A 24,841-nucleotide genomic window follows, 5' to 3' on the forward strand; every position below is an offset into this window, starting at 1 on the left:
CTCATGCAGTTTTTGCACCCGGTATGTGTATTATGCGGCATAAGATCCCCTAACAGTACAGAGACCGTAGAAAACCATATATTTTCTGAAAGTACACATTCTGACAAAACAAAAATGGGTAAATACATCTTTCTACTGCAAACTACCAAACTACAAAGTTATGCTAAACAGAAGGGTTTTTATGACATTTCTGAAAATTGTCACAAAGCTTGCATTTTACCCCATTATGTGCCCCCACATTTTGTACCGTATCAACATAAAACATTCTAAATATGAACGCCAGGGGTCTACTGAACAGTTTGATGCCCTATATGCATAGATTTACCAAACTATATGGGGTACAGGGGCACCCAAGTAAAAATAGTGCATATGAATTTTCACATAAGACGCTCCGGCTCATGCAGTTTTTGCACCCGGTATGTGTATTATGCGGCATAAGATCCCCTAACAGTACAGAGACCATAGAAAACCATATATTTTCTGAAAGTACACATTCTGACAAAACAAAAATGGGTAAATACATCTTTCTACTGCAAACTACCAAACTACAAAGCTATGCTAAACAGAAGGGTTTTTATGACATTTCTGAAAATTGTCACAAAGCTTGCATTTTACCCCATTATGTGCCCCCACATTTTGTACCGTATCAACATAAAACATTCTAAATATGAACGCCAGGGGTCTACTGAACAGTTTGATGCCCTATATGCATAGATTTACGAAACTATGTGGGGTACAGGGGCACCCAAGTAAAAATAGTGCATATGAATTTTCACGTAAGACGCTCCGGCTCATGCAGTTTTTGCACCCGGTATGTGTAATATGTGCCATACGACCCCCTAACAGTAAAGAGACCCTAGAAAACCATATATTTTCCGAAAGTACACATTCTGACAAAACAAAAATGGGTAAATACATCTTTCTACTGCAAACTACCAAACTACAAAGCTATGCTAAACAGAACTGTTTTTGTGACATTTCTTAAAATCGTCACAAAGCTTGCATGTTGCCCCATTATGTACCCCACATTTAGTAATGTACCAACATAAAACACTCTAAGTATGAACGCCACTAGTCTACTGAACAGTTTGATGCCCAATATGAATAGATTTACCAAACTATGTGGGGTACAGAGGATGCCAAATTGAAATACAGCAGACAAAATGTCCATGTGCAAAGACAAGTAACAAAGAACAATGTAAAAAGCAATAAAGTTGATAAAGATAAAAAAAAAATCACTAAAATCTTTTTTTTTTTTTTGCCTAATAATATCTGCGGGCAGAATAACAGTTTGAGTATTTGGCTAGGGCAAATAAGTTTTACAGACAAAGTCAAGCAAACAACAACTATGCATAACTGAAAATGCTATAAAATGGCAAAACATGCAGTAAAATACCCAAAAATCCACCAAAATCACAGAAAATGTAGTAGAAACACCAAAATAATACACAAAAGGAGGAGCTGCACAGAAAGCCACGTGGATGGCAGGTATGTCTCATGGGGCCTCTGGGCGATCGCTACCCAGGGGCCACTCGTTCCCCACCTCTGACTATTGTCTGGAGGCTGGGGAGCGAGTGGGGAGCGAAGGAATGGCTTGAAAAGCCGTTCCTCCGCTCCCAAAACCAGAAGTGCAGCAGGACGTAGAATCTACGTTCTGTGGCACTTTGGTCCTTTGATACACAGGACGTAGATTCTACGTCCTGTGGCACTTAAAAGGTTAATTGTTGTGAATTGTTTATTACAACCTCTGTCTCATTTTATGATCTTTATTACCTCAGCTGTGTATGTGAGAGTTCAATACAATTCTGATGTTTTAATTTTTTACTTAATTTTACAGATAGGCACATCCTTTCTAAATGGATTGGGGAATACTATGCTGCTGGAATGAATCTTATGCACCTTGCACTGGCACTTTATATTTATACTCATTTGACTAATATTTATATTTTGAATGGTCCTTACGTTACGTTATGAAATGCTTACGTTATGATATGCACCGTCACTTTGTTTCTTTAAGTATACAAATTTTAATTACTTCACTGATTAATGAATTCTTGTGAGAGAAGGATTTAAATAGCATATGTACTTTGAATGATATGGTATATATATTGATAGTTTATCTATCAAGTTACAATTACTTACTAATTTTATATGTTAGATCTAATTCTCAAAAAATGCACTTTCACTCTTTTTCTCTACAGATGTTATGCCTCGTATTAAGTAATGATGTGCCATCATCATACTATGTTTTAAATTTGTACTGTTTTTTGTATGGATATTCCTCTCTCTATATTTGCAATGTGAGAATAATGATGTTCTCTTAAAGGCTACTTGTCGGTTGCTATGTGCGGTTGCTATGACTGGTTGCTATGTTACCTGTTGAATTCCCTATGCGCGTGAAATAATACGCCTACATGGGCATGGGTTAAATTACACGCCTTTGTGCGGCGTGTGCAAATTTGCACATTTATGTATACACATTAAACTATATACGCACGCGTCAGAAAATACGCCTGTGTATGCGTGCGTAAAGTCGCATGCCTATATGCGCGCACTAAATTACGCTAAAAAGCCACGTTACTCTGCGGGAAAGTGTTCCTGCGGAAGTGATGTCGGCATACATGACGTCACGTACCCGGAAGTAAGCCAGGTGTTCATTATGAGAAAAAATTGGCGTTTAATGAGGGAGGGTATTTATATTTTCCACATGAACTTATGCATCAGGATTCCCCTTGAGAAAGGCTCTTTGCCAAAACGTTGGGGTAATTCTCATCATTGGCAAGTGTAACTGCTAACTTGTGTGTCTTCTTTTGCCTATGCACATTTTGTGGTATGTATTATCTTATTAATCTATGTATTTTTTGTAACTTTGCAATTAAAACTGACTGCTGTTAAATCTTTTGTATACTATATAAAGGACTATATTTTTAGTTTTATACCACTGTGCTTGTGTTTCTTGTGTGCAAAGCCCCTCCAGTTGATAGGACAGGCCCCCCACCTCCACCTTCCCAATTAAAAATGCATATAAGCTCTACCTCCACCCCCGTTCGCTGTCTTTTTTCCTGTCCTGGTTGGTAGTGCAGGCGTTTTTATGGCGCTAAAACTTTCTTTTTGACTCATCTGGGTGTCAGTCCATACACCCTTCTGGAGCCAGTTCTCTATCTCTCTCTCTCTGCTCCGAAGTCCCTTCTTAACCCCGCCTGTAGGCTGTGGACAGTTGGGAGCCCTGTTAGGTGGCCAGGGCTGGTGATGTATTTTAAAACGCATACCTTGGGGAAGCGGCAGTATTAGATTTTGCGTGAGTCGCGCACCTTGCGTCAACGCGCGCCTGCGGGTGATGTCATTATGCGAGTCTATTTCTTCCACGTTTACACGCTGGCTTGGCATCCTGCTGGCTCCTTGCCTTGCTGCTGGCTGCTTGTGATTCACTTCCTTGCCTGTAAGTGTTCATTTTTTCTTACTTTCTCTTACTTTTTCCTTTGGGGTGAAAAGTATTTTTTTCTACTCCTCTTATTTTCTGTTTCTTTTAGGCTATCATGTCTGCCAATTCCCCCAGTGGTCCACCAATTAGAGGTAGTAGGTGAGTCAGGTGTGGTAAGTGTGGTGGTAAAAGAGAGAGAACTTGTACTTAGGTATAATTTTCTTTTCATATATTTTTAGCAATCCTGCTCCTAATGAGAAGACAAAATCTACTTCCAAAAAGAGAAAAGCTTGTCATGCATGTGATAATCCCAGAATAGAAGGAAAGAAATTCTGTCAGGACTGCTTTTACCGTTTGGGAAGTACTAGTCAGGGACAGGGCCAGGAATTGTTTTCTGAGGTATCAGAAGAGGAGGAAGAGTTCCCCAATCCGGAATTGGATTTGTCTCGCTCCCAAGTCTAAAACTGATAAGATGTTTGGGAAAAGAGCAAAAAGACAATACACTTTTCCATCCCATGAGGTTGTTAAGGACCTTATTTCAACTGAGTGGCGTAAACCTGAGAAGAAAGTGGCTATTTCGACAAAATTTGATAGGATGTATCCCTTTGAGGAATCTGAGGTACTTGGATGGGAAGTACCAAAAGTTGATGCTGCCATTTCTAAGTTAGCTAGGAATACAGTTCTTCCAGTGGGGGATGATGCATCTTTCAAAGACCCTATGGAGAGAAGAATGGAGGCTGCCTTAAGGAAGACCTTCCTAGCAGGTACTGCAGCATTTAGGCCTGCCATAGTTTGACCTCGGTGTCCAGGGCGATGAGGTTATGGTTAGCCAATATTGAAGAAATTTTAGTTAACTGAGTTGACAGAACCAACATTTTTTGCGGCTTTAGCTGAATTGAAGTTGGCGGCTGAATTCTTCTTGGAAGCATTCATGGATCTTGTTAGACTGATGGCCAGAACTACTGTGCTTTCGGTAGTAGCTCGTGGAGGCCTTTGGCTTAGAAGCTGGTCCGCTGATGCAGCTTCAAAGATTAATATTTGCACATTACCATTTATGGGTTCCATGTTGTTCAGTCAAAAATTGGATGATATCATCAAGAGGGCTTCAGGAGGCAAGAGTTTTTTCCTTCCTTAGGATAGGAATAGAAGGCATTCTAACTATTTACAACAATCTTTCAGGTGGAACTTCAGAAATTTCAGAGCTTACAGACCGGGAAGGTCTTACTATAGATCTCAGTCATGGTGTGGAGGTCAGAGTGTGCTTCCCAGAGGGCAGAGAGGACGAGCTGCTGCTTCAACTTTCTCAACTTTTTGTCCATATAGAGGTTTCTGAAATGAGGCTCCCCCAGGTTTTGGTCATCGGAGGAAGATTAACGACTTTCTTCAATACCTGGGCAGTATGGTGTACCGATGAATGGATTCTGGATATTCTCTGATAGGGTTACAGAATAGAATTCAGAAATCTTCCGCCACTAAAGTTTTTCGAGTCCCGGATTCCAGAGGATCAGGGAAGGCGGCTTGCTCTACAGGAGTCTGTAAAGACGCTTTTTTTCCAAGGAGTTATTTCAGAAGTACCTTTTCAGGGAAGGGATCTAGGAAGGTATTCACCTCTCTTTCAGGTTTTGAAACCAACCGGAAGGTTTCGCACCATATTAGACCTTAGATTGCTGAACCAATTTCTAAATATTTGTTCTTTCAAGATGGAGTCCTTCAAACTTATAGTGCAGGCATCCTTCAGGGTGACTGGATAGTAACTAGAGATCTCAGAGACGCTTACTATCACGTTCCGGTAGCCCTCCAGGAGCAGAGGTTTCTGAGATTCGCCATTGGCTCCCTCCATTTCCAATTTAATTGCTTACCCTTCGGCCTTTTTAAACTTCTCCAAGAACGTTCTCGAGGATTCCGATAGCTTAGTAGCTCATTTTAGGATTCTGGGAGTACAGATTTTTCATTATCGGGACAATCTTCTGGTCAAAGCTCCTTCCAGGGAGAAGATAGTGGTAGATGTTCAGATAGTTCTGCAGAGTCTTCAGTCCCATGGATGGCTCATCATTTGGGAAAGGAGCAAGCAATTTGTTTCCTTCACAGAAGATGAAGTTTTTGGGGGCCATCATAAATACAAGACACATGACTCTTTCTCTTCCAATGCAATGAAGACTTACAATAACTCAGGAAATCAGGGAGCTTGATGGACTCCTCTCAAGTGTCATCCAGACAGATTATGAGGATTCTGAGCCTCATGACATCTTGCATAGAGATGGTGCCTTGGGCTCAGTGGCATTCCAGAGTGCTTTAGATCTGGTTCCTCAGGAGGTGGAACAAAGTGAACCTTGTCCAGTCTTTCAACTTACCTCCTTATGTTTGGCTGCAGTTAAGGTGGTGGTTGGTTCAAAAGAACCTGGAGAGGAAGCAACAGTTGGGGAAGATTCAGAGGGAAGTACTGACATCAAATGCATCAGCCATGGGATGGGGGGCTCACCTACTGTAGCATTCTGCTCAGGGTCGTTGGAAATACAGACTGCGCAATGTTCCTTTGAATGTTCTGGAGATAAGAGCACTTTGGGAAGCAATCCAGACTTTTGCCCAGTTCTCAGAGGGATGGCTCTTCTGTGCAGGCTAGACAACACTGTTGCGGTACAGAACGTAAAGAAACAGGGTGGAACCAGGAGTCTTTCCTTTCTTGGCAAAATCGCACCCATTAAGACTTGGGCAGAGCAGAATCTGTCCAACCTCTCAGCCCTCTATTTACCAGGCAAACACTAGAAGGCGTGTTCAACCTGGAGAATGGGAGTTGGAGGAGAAGGCTTTCAAGTATATCACAAAAATCTGGGGTCTTCCAGAAGTAGATCTCTTTGCAACTTCTTCCAACAAGAAAGGTAAGAGATTCAGGACAAGATTCCCTTCGAAAGGTGCAGAGGCAGTGGATGCCTTAACAGCTCGGTGGCACTTCAAGAGAGGATATGCCTTTCCCCCTTTCCTTTGTTACTCCCACTGTTGAAGAGAATAGCCTCAGAAAAAGTAACTATTATTTTGGTTGCACCCCACTGGCCACGGAGAGTCTGGTTCCCGATTCTGAAGAGTTTGGCTTGCTGCCCTCCCTTGAACCAGTTCCCCTGTATTCTACGTCAGGGTCCTATACAACATCCGGATCCTCAGGTCTTCAATTGGCAGCCTGGAAATTGAGGAATCTAGATTAAGAAAAGTTGGTTGTTCAGAGCGTGTGATCTCTACTCTAATGGATTCTAAAAAGCCTTCTACCAAGTCTACTTATTACAGAATATGAGTTATAAGTAGAGTTCCTTCAGATGGGGCTGGAAAAGGGACTAAGCCCTAGTGCTCTTATAGTGCATACGTACCGTAATTTCTCTTTCCTGGACTCCGAAGAAACAGCATATACCATGCCCACCCATGTCACCTCTTAAGCGCCTCTTCTTCAGTGTAAACAAACCCAACTTGGCCAGTCTTTCTTCAAAGTCTCAGTTATGAAGAAAGACTGGCCAAGTTGGGTTTGTTTACACTGGAGAAGAGGCGCTTAAGAGGTGACATGATAACTATGTATAAATATATAAGGGGATCATATAATAACCTTTCTAATGTTTTATTTACCAGTAGGTCCTTCCAACGGACACGAAGGCACCCACTCAGTTTAGAAGAAGGGAGGTTCCGTTTAAATATTCGGAAAGGATTTTTTACTGTGAGAGCTGTGAAGTTGTGGAATTCCAAACTCCCCGAATCAGTCGTGCTGGCTGATACATTATATAACTTTAAGAAGGGGCTGGATGGATTCTTAGCAAGTAAGGGATACAGGGTTATGGGAGATAGCTCTTAGTACAAGTTGATCCTGACTCCAAGATGGCAATTGGACCAGTCCCTGGATCCAGGGACTGGTCCAATTGCCATCTTGGAGTCAGGAAGGAATTTTTTTCCCCTCTGCGGCAAATTAGAGAGGCTTCAGATGGGGTTTTTTGCCTTCCTCTGGATCAACTAGTAGTTAGGCAGGTTATATATAGGCATTATGGTTGAACGTGATGGATGTATGTCTTTTTTCAACCCAACTTACTATGTTACTATGTATATGCTGTTTCTTCGGAGTCCAGGAAAGAGAAATTACGGTAAGTATGATAGAATTTCCCTCATTGTTAGCTTGAGAAAGGACCAGGAGGTCCGAAACATTGCTGTGTTTGTGCCATATGTAAAATAAAGGCGGTTTTATGAAAATGAAATGGGAGTGCTGCAATTCCGATATATTGAAGTCTGAAGGTATATGGAGGTGAACATATGATGCTGCGTGCACCCCTATGATAAACTTCTCACAAGTGTGCTGGAAACCCATTGTACTTTGCACATTCTTAGGGGCACATTTACTTATCCACGGTCCAATCGTATTTTCCGCGACTTTTTCGTACTTTGCGGAACTTTTTCAACGCTTGCACGACTTTTTCAATGCTTGCGCGACTTTTCATATTTTTAGCGCGGAAAAATCGGATCGTTTTGTCACTGTTTACAATCTTTTGGAACAAAAATTTTGTGACTTTCGGATCGCCAATACGATATTATCGCAACTAATACAATTTTTTCGTAAGCATATTTGCGATCTTCAGAAATTTTCATTTCCAATATGAATTTTTCCCATTCGGGATTCAAACTCGTGTTTTGATAAATCTGCCCCTTAGTGTTCAACAACTTTAATAGTGGAGTGTTCCCTGAAGGATTAATTCGGGCATTTACTACAAAAGTTTTTACCAAGTTACATACATTTTGGGGAGTTTTGCTTCCCACTGCCATACTAACTACAAATGTTTAAGAGAAAAAATATACAGTATTATATATGATTTGCCAAAAAAATAAAATGTCACTGTCATTTTCACAACAAGCATCAGAAATGACAACAATCCAACGCCAATATTTTCAGTGCAGCTGCATTTGATTCAGGTTTATGCCAAGCATAATTGTGTTCATTCTAACCCATTGGCTGCAATTGTGTTGGAAACGCCATGTGCCTGCAATTACACTGGGAAAAACTGCATTGTGGGTAAAAACATGACAACCTGTGGCTGAAATTGTACACTGCAGTTGTTATCAACTGATGTCCTTACTATGTTTGTAGGTGGTTTTAGGATCTGACCTAATGAAACCATAATTCAGGCATTTTATCAGTGCCGTTTCTGGACCTGCTGCCACCTGAAGCAGCAGCCTTGATGCTGTCCCCGTAACTTGCTGTGGCCTTGCATTTTATTCTGTTTGAAGTTTTTTCCCTTTTAGTAACAAATGATTTTTGAAACTTGCTGATCATTTTGTATGTTTGTGTAAAAGCACTATCTTCAAATGCTTATTTTCTATCACTTTAGCATAACTTCTCATGAAAACAGGTGCTTTCGAAAATGTTAATTCATGTTCTTTATTAATGCTTAACTATGGTTGAGTCATACATACCTCACGGAAGGCATCTCTTAACTCTTTCACCCCAATCATGTCAGCTGTCTCTGCCAGGAGCTTTGGTCCCATAAGTTCCACAAAATCATCAAAATCAACTTTGCCTCCTGCTAAAATTAAAAGTAGAATAATTACCAAATTGAAACAAGACTTTTCTCCATGCACATTACAAAATGAACTGTTCACACAGAGAATTTTGTTTTATTTAGCGGGGAGCAGCATTTGGACCTAAAAGCATAATTACTAGGTCCATTAGTTTAAAGAGACATTATACCCTCTTGTTCATCATAAATTGAATGAAACATGATTGTGGCTATTTGCCTTTTGTTTTAAGCATGAAAAATCAATGGTTTTTGTTATTTATTGAGCTAAACAAGAAGACTGAAGCTACTCTTTTTTTTTAGCAGAAGTCCATTATACAGCAGGATAAAATGTTAAATAAATAATGCTTGTGCAAAATTAACTCTTATTAAACAAGAGATTATGCTGCCCCTTTAAACTAGGGGGAAAAAGGTTTAAGGAAATCTATACCCGCAAACAATGTAGGTCTATCATTTTAAGTTCTAGGTCTGCTCCCATGGGATCATTTGATTTACAGTGGACAAACCAAGGGCTCACATATATGTTCAAGTCAGCCAATTAATGGACAAAGTCCTGTCTTTCACTCCCAACACCTCTTCCTGGTACAGTTGGAGCTGCATTATTTTTGATCAGTCGATCTCTGAGGGAGCATACCGAACATCACAAAATGACTGCTCACAGTGAAACATGTTAAAGGGCAATATTTACACTTTGGTAATATTTAATAGACCACATATAAACCCTGCTGGTTAAGTATTCATTCTGAAGGTATAGTTTTCCTTTAAAGGACTTTAAAAGAAAATACTTTGTAGATACTTTGTTCAAATAACAGAAAGGGATGAAGGGATGTGTATGACAGTGAAGCTCCACCCACCTTTCACCTTTGCTGAGTTCTCCTTCTCTCTCTCTCTGACTGAGGAGATGGTTGAAGAGGCCTCTACTGTGAATGCTTGCTGCCTCTGCTCAGCAGAAATCAATTAGCCATGCACTGTAGAAACCTCTTCGACCATCTTCACAGGCAGAGAGAGAAGGAGAGTTTAGAAAAGGCAAAATAGCATCATGCTAGACTAGTATTAGCTGAGAGAGCTGAAGTTGAGCTTCTTTTGGTACAGAATCTGCATGAGACTGATTGCAGGGAGAAAGGTATGTTATTCTAGAGGCCTTATAGAGGCTTTTTTAGGGGCTTTTATGATAAAAAGACTTACTTATCTTTTAAGAACAATTAATTATGTGAAAGATCACTAAAATGAATTTAATGAATTGCTTTGGCAGTTTAATTTTATCCCAGTTAATATAGTAAATTAAGCACTTTGCAATCCAGATAGTTAAGGCATAACAGTTCTTGATCTCTCAAAAACCCCAACAATGGTTATTGCAAATTGTATATGTAAAGCCAGAGCACCAGTGTTCAAGTATGAAAAGGGTTAACAATTTTTCTGGACAACTGTGCTTGACCAGAAGTGTTAATTTATGCATTATTATCAAGTAGAATTAAGCCTAAAACAACTGGACTTTTCTGAGTTTTCACCACTTGGTGAGTGGTAGGGTAGTACAGTCACAGACTTCAAATCAGAATGGTTCCTTTGAACTTATTCAGTTAGGTGTTGGCTGAAACTGACAGGTGTAAGAAGGTATGATCCAGTCACAATGGTACCATGATTCTCATTGATGCAGGTGTTAATCCTTCAAAGTACTTGACTGGAAGTGTGAACTGCTGAGAAACCACTGCAAGGTAAGAATATCAAAGCAGCATTGTATGTTGATGACAAGTGGTGTTGCAAGTCCTCTCCTCTGGTCAGGGATGGTTTTTCTAGGCTGGCATAAATGGCCTGTTTCACACCTCTTTCAAACCATCTGTCCTCTCTGTCAAAAATAAGCACGTTAACTGCCCTCAAAAGAGTGTCCCTTTTCCTTGTGGTGTAGATAGACCGCCGAGTCTTTTCCTGAGGAGTTAGCCTTACTATGTCGGGCCATTCTCTTACAAAGAGGTTGTTTTGTCTCCCCAATGTTCAAGTCAGAGCACTCTTCACTACACTGGACAGCATAGACCACAATATGTTTCATGTGCTTTGGTATAGGGTCTTTAGGGTGCACCAACTTCTGTTTCAGAGTGTGAAAAACATAGGAATGCGATGTTTGTTGTTCCAGCAACATATAGGATGACTGTGTTGCTTTGCCTGCTGTGTTCCTCCCTTATATGTGTTGGTCTGGTCTTTTTGCTTGTTTTTGATTTAGTTTTGATAAAGGACTAAGTCTGAGTACCCACGAGTTTTCAGAGCTCCTTTTAGATGTCTGTATACCTTCTGTTTAGCCTCTGCATTTGTTGCCACAGTTTCAGCCCAATGATGTAGAGTCCTATTAACACTCAGTTTATGTTCCAAAGGGTGATGGGAATCAAACAGTAAGAATAAGTCTGTGTGGGTGGGTTTCCTGTATACTTCAATATCCAGGATACCCCCCTCTTTGATAACTATTGCACAGTTCAAAATGCCATTTTGCTGTCTTTCACATGTTCCCTTGTGAACGTGATGTTTTTGTCAGTTTATGTATTTACACTTTAATTTTGGCTCAGGTGCAATCCACATATCTGAACCAATGACTTGGTGTTGTTCCCTTGAATGTGTCCAGGGCTTTCTTTACCACTTCTTCCATATAAAGGTTCGCTACAATTGGAGACACAGGCAAACCTGGCACAGCCATGTTTTTGTTTATAGAAAACTTCCTTGTGCTTGAAGTAAGTGGTATTGAGACATACTGTAAGTCCAGTAAGGAAGAAACTTGTTCTGGATTCAGCTTTGTTCTGCTTTTTTAAATGCCTCGGTAGTGGGTATGCATGTGAACAGGGATGTAACGTCATAACACGTTTCCAACAAAGGGAGCTAAGATGTTGGCCACATATTTAACAATGTTATGTCACATCCTCACCGATTTCACACCTGTATCAATGAGAATCATGGTACCATTTGACTGGATCATACCTTCTTACACCTGTCAGTTTTAGCCAACAACTAACGGAATAAGTTCAATGGAATCATTGCAATTGGATGTATGCGACTGTATTACCTCAAGGGTTTAAATGCCGGGGAATTTCCTACTAGTCATTTGAACCGAAGAAGCAACTCGAATGAGTTGTGAAACGTCTTCAATTACACAACCACCATATTTTGATGTACACAAACAGTTATTTTCATTGGTGTCTATTATACAGGCCTTCCACATTGTCTTTAGCAGGAGTGTATTGCTTGGTATGTGCTTATGTGATAGATATCATATTTGATATCAAAAGAAACAGTAAGAAATAACAATGTTACATTCATATTTCTACACCCAGCACAGGGTAGTAGCTATTCTGTGTTGTTTTCATCCCTTTTATTTAACTGCATGTACTGTTATAATGTATTTCAATATTATACCACCATTTTGTCTACTGTAATTTTTACTAAATTTTGTCCCACTTTTTGGGAATATTACATAGTAACATAGGTCAGTTAGGTTAAAAAATACATGTCCATCAAGTTTTTATGCCTATATGTAACCTGCCTAACTGTTAGTTGATCCAGAGGAAGGCAAAAAACTCCCTTCTGAAGCCTCTCTAACAGCCTCCCTGACTCCAAGATGGAAGTTGGACCAGTACCTGTATCAATTGTACTAAAAGCTATCTTCTAGAAGCCATCTAATGTATCAGCCAGTATGACTGATTCAGAACAAGAATTCTACTTCACAGCTCTCACTGTAAAAAAAACATTTCTGATCGCCGACACAAACTTGTATTCTACCCAAAACAGGAAGCTGACACTGGAACGGTTACTGTACATACCTTCCCTATCCTGCTTTATTAGCATGACCCGCATGCCATGGGGGTTGTGCCACTTACGTGGTGACATCAACACGTAGGTTCACCTGGTGCAAAACTTCTAAATGAATAGAAACCGAGGACATGGGTTCAATGCATAAATACAGAACTTTTCCTACAATTCCAGGGTGCACTCTAAATTACTTTATTGAACTGTCTTTATGGTTTTAACTCTTGCTTGAACCTGATTTTGCTGATTGCTGCCTGTACTGACCTGTGCTTGGAACAGTCTAAGAGACTCTTATTAACCCTTCTGACACCGCAACTTGGACTATTTGCTTGCCTCAACTCAAGCAACAACAGTGGGGCACTTTGCTTTGGTAAAATTCAAATTGATCAAATCAGCTGAAATCCCACTGTCCAGATTCTTACTAACCTCATCATAAAAAGCAATCAAATTTATCTGACAAGACCTATCCTTCATAAAGTCATGCTGATAATAATGCCATTTTCCAGAAAATCATTTTAACTTTCAAATAAATTGCCCAACTCAGATATCAAACTTACTAGGGCTGATTCACTAAAGTGCGTTAAAATGTGCGCTATATATAGCATGCGTTAAAATTTTTAGCGCGTCTAAATTTTCGCGACTTAATGCACGATTCACTATAAGCATACTTGCGTTAATTTACGCGCGATGCTGCATGCGTTATTTTAGTCGTGAAGACTACTTTCGTGCGGTATTAGACTTAACGCGCGGTAACTAACGTGCACTACTTTTCGCGTGCATGCTAATTAACGCACGTGCGGTACTTTTCGCGTGCTCGCTAATTGTCACGCGACTTGACGCATGCAGCAATTACCATGTGGCAGCATAAAACTAGCGCCATTTTGCGCATTTGCGCTGGGAGAGCACAGAAGTGCTAGTGATAGTCTGATTTTTTTTTTCAAGGCTAAAAAAATCATGGAGACCAAGAAAAAGGTGGCCAAGAAGAGGGAGCACCTTCAAACACCTGCCGTGTCACCCAGCTCCGCCAGTGACACAGAGGGGCCCCTGTATCTTGGCAGCCCTGATGTGTCTGAGGGCACAGATAGGGATTACCATCCCGAGGAGCCAAGTGGAGAGAGTGAGGAGGAGCTTCCCCCCACCTCATCATCTGGGAAAAGGAAGAGGCAGCAGGAGGGCAGGCTTCGGAACATGAAATTTACCGAATTTGAGAATGAGGCACTGTGCCAGTATATCATAAAGTGATTGGCAAATATGCCAGCAAAATGCCCACTGCTATAAAATCTAAGGCCTGGTAGGACATTGCGGAGCGCGTTAACAGAGTGGGTGTGTGTCTCCACAGTGTCCAAAACTGCAAGAAAAGGTACCAGGATATCAAGCGGGTCCTTAAAAAAAAGCTGGCAGAGGACTCCAGATACAGGTAAATATCTTACATTCATCTTTCTATTTAACACTTGCTCATCTGCTTTTCTACTCAACTGGCTTTTCCTTTTGGCTTACTGACTTTCCTTCCTTTTTGCCTTCTTTCCTACTTACTTTACTTGTATGTAATGTATGTATGGCACGTCTATTATTATGTGTGCAACTTATGTCCTCAAAGCTGTGGAGTACAACATCAAATTAGGCCAGTAAATAGGGGGGGGGGGCATTTAAGAAATATTTTGCAAAATACTTAGGGGTCCGTTTACTAAAGTGTCTTAAATTTAGTGGCACAATTTATAAACAGAATAAATGCCAAATATGTTATTGGCAGTTTATTAAACAAGGACAAATATAATATTGCAATTATTCTGGTGCCAAAACATTTGATTGGCAGTTATCACACTCGCCAGAAAATACGCTACGTACTAATTAACGCAAGCTTTACTATTCAGCAAAATGTAAGAATGGAGGAGAAACTACATGAAAGTATAGAATACCATATCAATGAAGGCAAAATAATTGGACATTACCCAGTTCAAAAGTACAAAAGTAAAAACTTTTATTCTAACAATAAATTTTTTTTCAACTTTAAAATTTAAAATAAAATGGTTAGGCCTTGCTGGCCTTAATCTCCTCCAGGCTCTGCTCCATTCAGGCCAACTGGGCCTTCATGGTGGCAAGGTCCTCCTGCATGGACCGAAGTGTGAGGTCAATCCGGCAAGGTGTTGTTTGGGTCCCCACATCTTCTGTCTGACGCGATGTTCCCTCGTCTGGATCTGCAGGAGGACTTGCCTTTTCCCAGTCTTCAGCCAGGGGAGCATAATGGGCCTGGGGAGAGTCCGGGGCATGGGGAGAGTCCTGGGGGGCCGCTGGAGCCTCGGGGGCCCCTGGAGCCTCGGGGGCCTGGTGAGCATCTAGGGGGGCCTGGGGTTGAGGTTGGGCTTCTGGAGGATGTTGAGGCGCTACATCCAGGTGAAGTTCTGTGAGATAATATTGCAAGATGTTGTTTAAATATATTATACATATATATATACATTCATTCACAGAGGGCCACCATCTAAAATAATGGGGCCCCTCACAACAACATTTTTTGGGCCCCCCTCCTCCCACACCCCCAATGGCCCCTCCCCCTGTGACCCCTCACATCAATACAAAGGACACACAGACATTGTTAGCCAGGGTCCTCTAAAACATTTGTGGTCCTTCCCCGAATTACTCTAATTAATACTATGGGCCGCTCCCTGGTGCTTCCCCCCTGCTTCCTCCCACTCCCCCTCCTGCATACTCTTGCTTCCCACAGGGCCCCCCCCAAGCATCTTCCAGTGCCCCCCTCCCCACGTTCTCCTGCTTCCTCCGGCTCCCCTGCGTCTCCTCTATATATATATAGTATAAAAAGACCAGCAACTCCGGGATTTCTTGTGAAAAAATCAAAACATATATTTAACCTTTTTAGTGCCACAGGACGTAGAATCTACGTCCTGTGTATCAAAGGACCAAAGTGCCACAGAACGTAGATTCTACGTCCTGCTGCACTTCCGGTTTTGGGAGTGGAGGAACGGCTTTTCAAGCCGTTCCTTCGCTCCCCACTCGTTCCCCAGCCTCCAGACAATAGTCAGAGGTGGGGAACGAGTGGCCCCTGGGTAGCGATCGCCCAGGGGCCACATACAACTTACCTGCCATCCTCGTGGCTTTGCTGGCAGCTCCTCTCCCTTCTGCAGCTTCCCCTCTGGCCCCCCTGCTTCCTGACACGCCCCCTCACATGAGCTGATGCTGCTGTGCCAGATCGAGTTTCTCCTGCAGATCCTGATCTTCTAGACCCCATGTAAGTGGCAAATACACACACAAACACACAATCACACATTTATTACACTAATACACACTTATACTCACACTTACACACACACACATTCATTTTTGGGAGGTTTTCAAACATTCATCACTTACAGCACTTAGAGAAAACTCACACTTGGTTGCACACTCGCACACATGGACACAAAACACATTTTACACACATGTACACACACACTTATGTAATTTTGTAATTTTTTTTTTTTTTCTAATCGCATCGTTTTTATTCTTGCCTGAAAAAAATGTTTTATTGCCATTGCGGATAGTGTATTCGCTAACCGCACTGCGCAATACCTTTTGTGTATTATTTTGGTGTTTCTACTACATTTTCTGTGATTTTGGTGGATTTTTGGGTATTTTACTGCATGTTTAGCCATTTTATAGCATTTTCAGTTATGCATAGTTGTTGTTCGCTTGACTTTGTCTGTAAAACTTATTTGCCCAAGCCAAAATACTCAAACTGTTATTCTGCCCGCAGATATTATTAGGCAAAAAAAAAAAAATGATTTTAGTGATTTTTTTTTTTTATCTTTATCAATTTTATTGCTTTTTACATTGTTCTTTGTTACTTGTCTTTGCACATGGACATTTTGTCTGCTGTATTTCAATTTGGCATCCTCTGTACCCCACATAGTTTGGTAAATCTATTCATATTGGGCATCAAACTGTTCAGTAGTCCCCTGGCGTTCATACTTAGAGTGTTTTATGTTGGTACGTTACTAAATGTGGGGTACATAATGGGGCAACATGCAAGCTTTGTGACGATTTTCAGAAATGTCACAAAAACAGTTCTGTTTAGCATAGCTTTGTAGTTTGGTAGTTTGCAGTAGAAAGTTTTATTTACCCATTTTTGTTTTGTCAGAATGTGTACTTTCGGAAAATATATGGTTTTCTAGGGTCTCTTTACTGTTAGGGGGTCGTATGGCACATAATACACATACCGGGTGCAAAAACTGCATGAGCCGAAGCATCTTATGTGAAAATTCATATGCACTATTTTTACTTGGGTGCCCCTGTACCCCACATAGTTTGGTAAATCTATGCATATAGGGCATCAAACTGTTCAGTAGACCCCTGGGGTTCATATTTAGAATGTTTTATGTTGATACGGTACAAAATGTGGGGGCACATAATGGGGTAAAATGCAAGCTTTGTGACAATTTTCAGAAATGTCATAAAAACCTTTCTGTTTAGCATAGCTTTGTAGTTTGGTAGTTTGCAGTAGAAAGATGTATTTACCCATTTTTGTTTTGTCAGAATGTGTACTTTCGGAAAATATATGGTTTTCTAGGGTCTCTGTACTGTTAGGGGGTCTTATGCCGCAAAATACACATACCGGGTGCAAAAACTGCATGAGCCGGAGCGTCTTACGTGAAAATTCATATGCACTATTTTTACTTGGGTGCCCCTGTACCCCACATAGTTTCGTAAATCTATACATATAGGGCATCAAAATGTTCAGTAGACCCCTGGCGTTCATATTTAGAATGTTTTATGTTGATACGGTACAAAATGTGGGGGCACATAATGGGGTAAAATGCAAGCTTTGTGACAATTTTCAGAAATGTCATAAAAACCGTTCTGTTTAGCATAGCTTTGTAGTTTGGTAGTTTGCAGTAGAAAGATGTATTTACCAATTTTTGTTGTGTCAGAATGTGTACTTTCAGAAAATATATGGTTTTCTAGGGTCTCTGTACTGTTAGGGGATCTTATGCCGCATAATACACATACCGGGTGCAAAAACTGCATGAGCCGGAGCGTCTTATGTGAAAATTCATATGCACTATTTTTACTTGGGTGCCCCTGTACCCCACATAACTTGGTAAATCTATGCATATAGGGCATCAAACTGTTCAGTAGACCCCTGGCGTTCATATTTAGAATGTTTTATGTTGATACAGTACAAAATGTGGGGGTACATAATGGGGTAAAATGCAAGCTTTGTGACGATTTTCAGAAATGTAAAAAAAAACGTTCTGTTTAGAATAGCTTTGTAGTTTGGTAGTTTGCAGTAGAAAGATGTATTTACCCATTTTTGTTTTGTCAGATTGTGTACTTTTGGAAAATGTATAGTTTTCTAGGGTCTCTGTACTGTTAGGGGGTCTTATGCCGCATAATGCACATGCCGGTAGCTTATATTGCAGTGTATACACTTTGTATGCACTAACTTCCTTTTGGGGTCTCTAAATGCCAGATACAGTGCTGATCCTATGCACAATGGGCATCAAACTGTTCAGCCGACCCTTGGCTTTCATATTTAGGGTGTGTTTTCTTGGTACCTAATGTTATGTGGGAGATAAGGTGCTTGAAAGTGGAAGATTTGATGTGATTTTCAGGTATTTCACCAAAACTAGCAATTTTGGGAAAGCACTGCGACTCTGTAGTTTGGAGTAGAAAGACATGGGTACCAATTTTGAATTTGCCTGACTGTGAACTTTCCAAAAATATATGGTTTTGGGGGGTCAATGTATTTTTTTGTGTTTTTACCCCACAGAAAATGCAGTAAATGTGTTGAATTTTCAGTAGCAAAAGAGATCTCCTGGGCAATTTGTATGTACTAACTTCCTTTTGGGGTTTCTAAATTCCAGATACATCGGTGATCCTATGCACAATGGGCATCAAACCGTTCAGCGGACCCTTGGCTTTCATATTTAGGGTGTGTTTTCTTGGTACCTAATGTTATGTGGGAGATAAGGTGCTTGAAAGTGGAAGATTTGAGGTGATTTTCAGGTATTTTACCAAAATTAGCAATTTTGGGAAAGCACTGCGACTCTGTAGTTTGGAGTAGAAAGACATGGGTACCAATTTTGAATTCGCCCGAATGTGTACTTTCCAAAAATATATGATTTTGGGGGGTCAATGTATTTTTTGTGTTTTTACCCCACAGAAAATGCAGTAAACGTGTTGAATCTTCAGTAGCTAAAGAGATCTCCTGGGCAATTTGTATGCACTAACTTCCTTATGGGGTCTCTAAATGCCAGATACATTGGTGATCCTATGCACAATGGGCATCAAACTGTTCAGCGGATCCTTGGCTTTCATATTTAGGGTGTGTTCTTTTGGTACCTAATGTTATCTGGGAGATAAGGTGCTTGAAAGTGGAAGATTTGATGTGATTTTTAGGTATTTCATCAAAACTGGCAATTTTGGGAAAGCATTGCGACTCAGTAGTTTGGAGTAGAAAGACATGGGTACCAATTTTGAATTCGCCCGAATGTGTACTTTCCAAAAATATATGGTTTTGGGGGGTCAATGTATTTTTTTTGTGTTTTTACCCCACAGAAAATGCAGTAAATGTGTTGAATTTTCAGTAGCTAGAGATCTCCTGGGCAATTTGTATGCACTAACTTCCTTATGGGGTCTCTAAATGCCAGATACATTGGTGATGCTATGCACAATGGGCATCAAACTGTTCAGCGGACCCTTGGCTTTCATATTTAGGGTGTGTTCTTTTGGTACCTAATGTTATCTGGGAGATAAGGTGCTTGAAAGTGGAAGATTTGATGTGATTTTTAGGTATTTCATCAAAACTGGCAATTTTGGGAAAGCATTGCGACTCAGTAGTTTGGAGTAGAAAGACATGGGTACCAATTTTGAATTCGTCCGAATGTGTACTTTCCAAAAATATATGGTTTTGGGGGGTCAATGTATTTTTTTGTGTTTTTACCCCACAGAAAATGCAGTAAATGTGTTGAATTTTCAGTAGCAAAAGAGATCTCCTGGGCAATTTGTATGTACTAACTTCCTTTTGAGGTTTCTAAATTCCAGATACATCAGTGATCCTATGCACAATGGACATCAAACCGTTCAGCGGACCCCTGGCTTTCATATTTAGGGTGTGTTTTCTTGGTACCTAATGTTATGTGGGAGATAAGGTGCTTGAAAGTGGAAGATTTGAGGTGATTTTTTAGAATTTTCATAATTTTTTAAAGAAAATGCTAAATTCAGTAAAGCATTGCCGTTTGGTACTTAGGAGTTAGAAGACATAGTTACCCATTTCGGATTCGTCAGAATGTGTAGTTTTCAAAAATGTATGGTTTCCTGGGGTAAACCTAATGTTCCAGGATTTTTGGCTTTGGAATGTAAAGTATGCCGTATTCTGCTGTAATGCTTTGAAAATTTAGTAATTTACTGCTGGGAGTTTTTGATCTATAGAAGTCAGAAATCTCAATAAAACTATACATATCAGGTATTGGCACATTCGGGAGACATGAGGCTTTCCAAATCAGTTGAATTTTTGTCCATAAAATAAAATATGTTTCTGGTAGAAATCCTTATATCATGAAAAATAGCATTTTTTCTTTTTTTTTTTTGTATTTCAAGCTCTAAATCTTGTTCCAGAAGTGGAAATACACAAAAACTCAGGTAGATTTGGAAAGCTCAGGTTCTCCTGAAAAAAACAATATATAGTTTGCCTACCTAAACTTAACCCTGCCCCCAGTAAAAGCCCCTATATTGAGAGAGCACAGAATGTTTACAAAACGTCTGGCACTGGGGGGAACTGAAATGACGAATTTGGCTGGCACTTAAAGGGTTAAAGTAGCATAAACAGGTTGTTTATAATACTTTAAATATATGTTTTGATTTTTTCACAAGAAATCCCAGAGTTGCCGGTCTTTTTTATACCATTGGAACCTTTAACCGAGCACCCGAAGTATGTTATGTTGCGGTGTGCCATCCTCAGGATGATGACGATCCTGTGGTGATCGAAACGCGTAGATGGTATGCTGAAATAAATCACTGACTTTATTGACGCTATAGCTGTGAGTGCTTTCTACTGTTGAGTTTGATGCATTAATTTTGTCAGCACCCAGCCGTTGCCCCGATATTGGTGAGTGCCGATTCTTTACAAGACTATATATATATATATATATATATACACATGCATATATAGGTATATATACATCTAAATATACATACATATAGATCTTTATAAACTTATTTATGCATATGTATATAAACACGTATGTATATATGTTTTGGGAAATAGATGTATATATATGTGTATATGTATTATTTTTTCAAACTGCCACAACATATTTAAAATTACCAATTTATTGTGAACTTTATTGTGTGTGGTTTTTGAAAAAACATGCATATATACATACAGTGGATATCAAAAGTCTACACACCCCTGGTACAATGTCAGGTACCTGTGCTGTATAAAAATGAGACAAAGATAAATCATTTTAGAACTTTATACACCTTTAATGTGACCTATAAACTGTACCACTCATACTGAAATCTTTTAGGTGGAGGGAAGAAAACCAAAAAAACTAAAAAATAATGTGGTTGCATAAGTGTGCACACCCTCTTCTAACTGGGGATGTAGCTGTGTTCAGAATTAAGCAATCACATTCAAAATAATGTTAAATAGGAGTCAGCATACACCTTCCATCATTTAAAGTGCCTCTGATTGCCTCTGATTAACCCCAAATAAAGTTCAGCTGCTCTAGTTGGTCTTTCCTGAAATTTTTTTAGTCGCATCCCACAGCAAAAGCCATGGTCCACAGAGAGCTTGCAAAGCATCAGAGGGATCTCAATGTTAAAAGATATCAGTCAGGAGAAGGGTACAAAAGAATTTCCAAGGCATTAGATATACCATGGAACACAGTGAGCGGAGAAAATATGGCACAACAGTGACATTACCAAGAACTGGACATCCCTCCAAAATTGATGAAAAGACGAGAAGAAAACTGGTCAGGGAGGCTACCAAGAGGCCTACAGCAACATTAAAGGAGCTGCAGGAATATCTGGCAAGTACTGGCTGTGTGGTACATGGGACAACAATCTCCTGTATTCTTCATATGTCTGGGCTATGGGGTAGAGTGGCAAGACGAAAGCCTTTTCTTACGAAGAAAAACATCCAAGCCAGGCTACATTTTGCAAAACCACATCTGAAGTCTCCCAAAAGCAAGTGGGAAAAGGCGTTATGGTCTGATGAAACCAAGGTTGAACTTTTTGGCCATAATTCCAAAAAATATGTTTGGTGCAAAAACAATACTGCACATCACCAAAAGAACACCATACCCACAGTGAAGCATGGTGGTGGCAGCATCATGCTTTGGGGCTGTTTTTCTGCAGCTGGAACTGGGGCCTTAGTTAAGATAGAGGGAATTATGAACAGTTCCAAATACCAGTCAATATTGGCACAAAACCTTCAGGCTTCTGCTAGAAAGCTGAACATGAGGAGGAACTTCATCTTTCAGCATGACAACGACCCAAAGCATAAATCCAAATCAACAAAGGAATGGCTTCACCGGAAGAAGATTAAAGTTTTGGAATAGCCCAGCCAGAGCCCAGACCTGAATCCAATTGAAAATTTATGGGGTGATCTGAAGAGGGCTGTGCACAGGAGATGCCCTCACAATCTGACAGATTTGGAGTGTTTCCGCAAAGAAGAGTGGGCAAATCTAACAAAGTCAAAATGTGCCATGCTGATAGACTCATACCCAAAAAGACTGAGTGCTGTAATAAAATCAAAAGGTGCTTCAACAAAGTATTAGTTTAAGGGTGTGCACACTTATGCAACCACATTATTTTAGTTTTGGTTTTCTTCCCTCCGCCTAAAAGATTTCAGTTTGTTTTTCAATTGAGTGGTACAGTTTATAGGTCACATTAAAGGTGGAAAAAGTTCTGAAATTATTTATCTTTGTCTCATTTTTATACAGCACAGGAACCTGACATTTTACCAGGGATGTGTTGACTTTTTATATCCACTGTATATATAAAGAATAAACATTTCTTACATTTTTAATGTAGGTAATGAAGATAAAATTAATTTCAAAATCTTTTAATTAACGTATTCTTTAAAACATTAATAAAGTACAATAATTACCTTCCGCTATTTCCGCTATTAAATCTTGCCTCCTGCGCTTCAGGTCGGACCATAGCCGCTGGAGATGTCTTAGGTCCATTTCAAGGGCAGAGGCTTGCAGAGGATAGCCCTCTTCTTTTCATGGACCCCTATGGTCCCCAGCGGCTGCATGTCATAGGATGAACGGTTGGAGCTCAGATTGGAGCTCTCCGGTTGGAGCTCAGATACCCCAGGCATGTTGGCAGCAGATGTCTCTGTGTCACTGCATGCTCTATCAAAAATGGCCGCAAGTCGCGCGTGTCACGAGATTACAACAACGTCACATCGCGACCAAACAGTCGCCAAAATATACCTTGTAACGTATTTGTGCGTAAAATTATACTCTCAAATTAGTCGCATATTTGCATTATAGGAGTTGAAAATGCACCACCCTAATAATTTCTCATTGCCCTATATGATAACTTTATTCTCTCTGATGTAAATCCCAAAATTTCTTTCTTTTAGAGGAAAATGAGAAAAAGTTGAAAGTAAACCATTATGAAGATTTGATTTCACAGAGAAGCTAAAAATAGACATTGGCATGGGGATTAGCAGAAAGCATGGCACTAGGGACTTTAACGCCATAAAAATAGACTATTTTAGAGCAAGAATAGTCGCAAAGTTAATTTTTTCGCCAAAATATTCGCTGCTATAACCTGTTTCTGTAATGATCACTGGCATTTACATGCACATCGCTGCTTAGTCAACTTTGAAGCGGCAAATATTCTGTCGCCAAAATATCTGCCGCTATAACCTGCGGAAGCAGGTTACAGCGGCGAATATTCTGGCGACAGAAGCAGGTTATAGCGGCGAATATTCTGGCAACAAAATTAACTTTGCCACTATTCTTGCTATAAAATAGTCTACTTTGATGGCGTTAAAGTTAGCAACTATTCATAGACTATACTCTTAGACAATTTAAACGCACTTTAGTAAACGGACCCCTTAGTGCCCTGTACTCTCCTTTATCAAGGAGGATTATTGTTTAAGCATTGGTTAAGGGCTCTGGCACAAAAATCGCCTGCGCAGCGTGTGCCACCCACCGGCGACTTACATTTTCGCCGGTGGGATGGTAGTTCGGGGAGATTAGTCGCCCGTGACAAGGGAGATTTGTCGCGGGCGAACTACCATCCCACTACCATCCCACCGGCGAAAATGTAAGTTGCCGGTGGGTGGCACACGCTGCGCAGGCGATTTCGGCAAATCGCCGAAGTTGCCTTGCGAGGCATTTTCGGTGATTTGCCGAAATCGCCTGCACAGCGTGTGCCATCCCACTGCTGCTGCCTTTTCTCCACAGGGAGAGTGTGCGAGGTGTGTCCGACACATTTGATTCGGACTGGAATGTTGGCCAAGCTAGGTGTAATGACAGTAATACAAGTGTATTTACTCTTGCAGAGAAGCTTAAGATTAATGTTAACCCTTTAAGTGCCACAGGACGTAGATTCTACGTCCTTGCCGCACTTCCGGGTTCGGGAGCGGAGGAGCGGCTTTTCAAGCCGCTCCTTCACTCCCTGCTCGTTCCCCAGCCCCTACGCAACAGTCGGAGGGGGGGAATGAGTGGCCCCTGGGGCGCGATCGCCCAGGGCCCCCTAGGAAAAGCCAAACACATGTTTGGCTTTTTCCTCTCTCTCTCTTTCTCTGCTCCCCCTCCCCTTTCTGCACCGCCCACTCACTTGAAACGGCTGCAGCTCCTGAACCTGATGTCTCTCCAGTCTCTCCAGCGATTTTCAGTTTCCACATACACACACAAACACACAATCACACACTTATTACACTAGTACACACTTTTACTTACACATACACATATACATTTTTTGGGGGGGTTGGGGGTTTCACACATTCACAGCACTTACAGCACTCACACTTACTTGCACACACACACCTAGTGTACACACACACTTATGTAATTTTGTAATTTTTTTTTTATCGCATTGTTTTAATTCTTGCCGAAAAAAATGTTTTATTGCCATTGCGGATAGC

General features: G+C 40.6%; 2 protein-coding genes across 2 annotated transcripts in view; both read right to left on the minus strand.

Moving 5' to 3' along the window:
- The window catches only part of cabp2 (calcium binding protein 2), a 109,215-nt gene that overhangs the window by 36,606 nt on the left and 47,768 nt on the right, over positions 1-24,841 (minus strand). The window contains exons 3-4 of the mRNA XM_031906501.1: positions 20,425-20,436; positions 8,855-8,961 (exon numbers count right to left, since the gene is read on the minus strand). Coding sequence (XP_031762361.1) covers positions 8,855-8,961; positions 20,425-20,436 — 119 coding nt within the window. The remainder of the gene's footprint in view (positions 1-8,854; positions 8,962-20,424; positions 20,437-24,841) is intronic.
- Positions 14,695-15,896, minus strand: LOC101733193 (oleosin-B6-like). The gene is made up of 2 exons (XM_004916042.4): positions 15,831-15,896; positions 14,695-15,137 (listed from the first exon to the last, which is right to left on the minus strand). Exons 1-2 carry the CDS (start codon positions 15,835-15,837, stop codon positions 14,809-14,811), a joined length of 336 nt encoding a protein of 111 aa, XP_004916099.1. The 5' UTR covers positions 15,838-15,896; the 3' UTR covers positions 14,695-14,808.

This window comes from Xenopus tropicalis, chromosome 7 (assembly GCF_000004195.4).
Source record: "Xenopus tropicalis strain Nigerian chromosome 7, UCB_Xtro_10.0, whole genome shotgun sequence".
NCBI lineage: Eukaryota > Metazoa > Chordata > Amphibia > Anura > Pipidae > Xenopus > Xenopus tropicalis.